Source organism: Otolemur garnettii, unplaced genomic scaffold (genome assembly GCF_000181295.1).
Source record: "Otolemur garnettii isolate 467f Iridium unplaced genomic scaffold, OtoGar3 scaffold00091, whole genome shotgun sequence".
NCBI classification, from domain to species: domain Eukaryota; kingdom Metazoa; phylum Chordata; class Mammalia; order Primates; family Galagidae; genus Otolemur; species Otolemur garnettii.
In genome coordinates, this window is record NW_003852486.1 from 7696666 (window position 1) to 7701085 (window position 4420).

The 4420-nt window shown below is 38.1% G+C and overlaps 1 protein-coding gene across 1 annotated transcript in view; it reads left to right on the forward strand.

Moving 5' to 3' along the window:
* ZNF583 (zinc finger protein 583) overlaps positions 1 to 4190 on the forward strand; it is a 27249-nt gene extending 23059 nt beyond the window's left edge. The window contains exon 5 of the mRNA XM_012808552.1: positions 2716 to 4190. Within this exon, the coding sequence (XP_012664006.1) occupies positions 2716 to 4190 (1475 nt within the window). The remainder of the gene's footprint in view (positions 1 to 2715) is intronic.
* The last annotated feature ends 230 nt before the right edge of the window (positions 4191 to 4420 follow it).

The following is a 4420-nucleotide window of genomic DNA, read 5'->3' on the forward strand; positions in this document are numbered from 1 at the left end:
TTTTTTGAGCTAAGCTATCAAGTTTGCCCTTTCTCCCTTATTAATGCCAGTGAAGATCATGTTTGTTCCAGGGATGTACTTGAGATTCTCCAAATACTCCATCAGTACATCCTCTCCCCAAGTGATGCCTTTGTTCTTATTGGTGTCTGTGTAAGAGAAGCCAATAGCCTGACCTGTCATCTGCCCCAAAAGACCAGGGAGATTTGATCCAGTCTTGTGCTTGCCTTTATTTTCCACAATATGGCACTGGGCACACTTCTGAACAGAAATCCTGCCTTTCTCAATATCACCCATATTTAATTCATTCTTTGGTTGGTGACAGTACAGAAGTTCTGGGCTGGAAGCTGGACGTCCTGCTTTCTCCATAAATTAGTTTTATTTATTTTTAAAGATCCAGTTTATGGATTTATTTATAGTGTTACCAATCTCATCTTCATGTTTACTTTCTAGGGAACATTTATGAATTTGATTTTTTATTGTTTAGAGGAGAGGGTGGAGTTTAGAAGACCATTGAGGCTACACAGCAGGGTTAGCCTCAATTTAAGTATGTTATCTTCAGATTCTTCCTAAATATCATTACCTATGTTAATATTTCCTGTTATAGCATTCCATTTGATACAAAGATAAGATTATAATGAGAAGACAGATTAGTGTGATGCTTCATGTGTTATTGATTCGTGAATTATTCTGCTGATAATAATCACCCTCTTTCTGCCCAGCCTGTTCTAGGCAATGTGTATTCAAGGGTGAAAATGTTCCTGCCCATGAAAGTTTACATTATAGTAACATTAAACTAAGTTAACATGTAAGATAATGTTAAGTAAGTTATGTGTTATGAAGTGCAAAGCAGGATAGAAAATGATGAGAATGTACTATTTTATACTGGGTGGTGAGAGAAGGCCATATTGAAGAGGTAATATGTGAGTAGAATTTCAAGTGAAGACAAGTATGTGAGATAACTAGTCAAGGAACTTTTTGAAGAAAGGGCTTTTCAGGCACAGAAACACCCAGTGTAGTACTATATTTTTTGTAATTTAAACAGAAAAGGTGCAATGAAAAAAGTAGTGTTCTTAGAGTGGCAATAAAATGAGTACTCATGTGAGTAAAGGGGACTAAGCAAACAAGAGAGTAGTAGAGAATAAGGTCAGAGTACCAGGTTGTAGCAAGTTTTGAAAACTGGTGGGAATTTTGATTTCATTCTAAGTGTTTTGAGAAAGCACAAGAAAGTCTTAACCAGAAAAGTAAGGTGATCTGATTTGGAACTGAGAGAGGAAAAGCAGATTAAGGTCTGTACTAGGTTTTAAAAAAATCAGTCAGTTTTTGATATAAAATTGCTATTATAGGAAATTATCTTAGTTTCCCGAATCAATTTAAATTATATATTTGGTTGGATTTTATCACATAGAAAGTGATTTTAAGGAAGACCTTTTTCTGACTGTAGTAATTTAACGATAGTATTTCATGTGCATCATAAGGATACTAATAGTGCCTGGTGTGTAGTTCCAGTGGAAGGTTTTTAGCTTCATTATTGACATTAAAAAGTTAGCTTTTAGGCTTGGCGCCTGTGGCTTAAGTGGCTAAGGCACCAGCCACATACACCTAAGGTGGCAGGTTCAAATCCAGCCCGGGTCTGCCAAAACAACAATGACAGCTGCAACCAAAAAATAGCCAGGCGTTGTGGCGGGCGCCTGTGGTCCCAGCTGCTTGGGAGGCTGAGGTAGGAGACTCGTTTGAGCCCTGGAGTTGGGGGTTGCTGTGAGCTGTGATGCCACAGCACTCTACCCAGGGGGATAGCTTGAGGATCTGTCTCAAAAAAAAAAAAAAAAAGGTTAGCTTTTAGCTTGAATGCAGGGTAACTTGTAGTAAGAGAGAAAAAAGGGTTTGGAGACTATTCTATTAATTTAGTGATGATTCTGATTTTATTTTAATTATTATTATTATTTTGTAGAGGCAGAGTCTCACTTTATCACCTTGGGTAGAGTACTGTGGTGTCACAGCTTGCAGCAACCTCCAACTCCTGGGCTTAGGCAATTCTCTTGCCTCAGCCTCCTGAGTAGCTGGGACTACAGGCGCCTGCCACAACACCAAGCTATTTTTTGTTGCAGTTTGGCCGGGGCCGGGTTTGAACCTGCCACCCTTGGTATATGGGGCTAGCACTCTACCCACTGAGCTACAGGCGCCACCCGATGATTGTGATTTTAGATGACCTTTTCAATATTTGCCTTATTGATTATGTATGATTAATTTATTTCCTTAGTCAACTTTCTCTCTTTTTTTTTTCTTGAGACAGAGTCTCATATTGTTGCCCCCTGTAGAATGCCCTGGAATCATAGCTCACATCACCCTCATACTCTTGGGCTCAAGCTATTCTCTTGCCTCAGCCTCCTAAGTAGCTGGGACTACAGGCACCCGTCACAATGTCCAGCTATTTTTTTTAGAGATGGGGTCTTGCTTCCAGCTCAGGCTGGTCTTGAACCTGTCAGCTCAAGCAATTCACCCATCTCGGCTTCCCAAAGTTCTGGGATTACAGGTGTGAGCCACCACACCCAGCTTAATCAACTTTCTTAAGTTCTCATTCTTTATAATCATATTTTAAAACTATATTAATAGCTACTAAGTCCTTGAATTTATTTATTTTCACCTGTTTTTGTTTTAGAATTTCTTTTCTTCTAATGAATAAATACAAAAGAAATTTGTATTCTTCATATTTTTTAGGCTTGAAGTATGTGTTTAAAAATGAATTTTCATCAAAGCAAGATATTTATGAAGAATCATCCAAAGCAATGACATTGGGAAGAAGCCATCTTACTTATAGCTTTGACTGCCTCAATATGAGAGAAGACTGTGAAAATGAGGACTGGTTTATGAATCAGGTGGGAAGTCAAGAAGTTCATTCTAGTCCTTTAATCATCACCCATAAAGATATTATCCCAGAAGATCAAAGTAATAAATACAATAAATCTTGGCAAACATTTCATCAAGATGCAATATGTAATATACAAGAGAGTTTTCCCACCAAAGAAAAAGTACATAAGCATGATCCACAAAAGAGAAGTTACCGAAAAAAATCAGTTGAATCGAAACATAAGAAAGTCTATGTGGAAAAAAAACTTTTGAAATGTAATGAATGTGAGAAAGTCTTCAATCAGAGCTCTTCCCTTACTCTTCATCAAAGAATTCATACTGGAGAGAAACCTTATGCATGTATTGAATGTGGGAAAACCTTCAGCCAGAGTGCAAACCTAGCTCAACATAAGAGAATACACACTGGGGAGAAACCCTATGAATGTAAAGAATGTAGGAAAGCCTTCAGCCAGAATGCACATCTTGCTCAACATCAGAGAGTTCATACTGGAGAGAAACCTTACCAGTGTAAAGAATGTAAAAAAGCCTTCAGCCAGATTGCACACTTAACTCAACACCAGAGAGTTCATACTGGAGAGAGACCTTTTGAATGTATTGAATGTGGGAAAGCTTTTAGTAATGGTTCATTTCTTGCTCAACATCAGAGAATTCACACAGGAGAGAAACCTTATGTGTGTAATGTATGTGAGAAAGCCTTTAGCCATCGTGGATATCTAATTGTACATCAGAGAATTCATACTGGAGAGAGACCCTATGAATGTAAGGAATGTAGGAAAGCTTTCAGCCAGTATGCACATCTTGCTCAACATCAGAGGGTTCATACTGGAGAAAAACCTTATGAATGTAAAGTATGTAGGAAAGCCTTCAGCCAGATTGCATACCTTGATCAGCATCAAAGGGTTCATACTGGAGAAAAACCTTATGAATGTATTGAATGTGGAAAGGCTTTTAGCAATAGTTCTTCACTTGCACAACATCAGAGAAGTCATACCGGAGAAAAACCCTATATGTGTAAGGAATGTAGGAAAACATTTAGCCAGAATGCAGGCCTTGCTCAACACCAGAGAATTCATACTGGAGAGAAACCTTATGAATGTAATATTTGTGGGAAAGCCTTTAGCTATAGTGGATCTCTTACTCTACATCAAAGAATTCATACTGGAGAGAGACCATATGAATGTAAAGATTGCAGGAAATCATTCAGGCAGCGAGCACACCTTGCTCATCATGAGAGAATTCATACTATGGAGTCATTCTTGACTCTTACCTCTCCCTCACCCACCACATCCAATCAGTTGCCAAGAACTGTAGGTTTTATCTCCTAACTGTGTTCAGAATACGATCTCTTCAATCTTTCCATTTCATCCTTGTCCAATGAACATTAATGTATTTGACATGGAATATGGAAATAGCTTTCTTATTCATCAGTACCTCTGTCAGCCAAACTTAAAGAAATCAGTTGTATCATTTTGCCATTAAAACTCCTCAGTGGCATTCCATAATTCTGAAGTTAAAGCACACATTCCTCAAAATAGCCCATAAGACTTTTTATTCA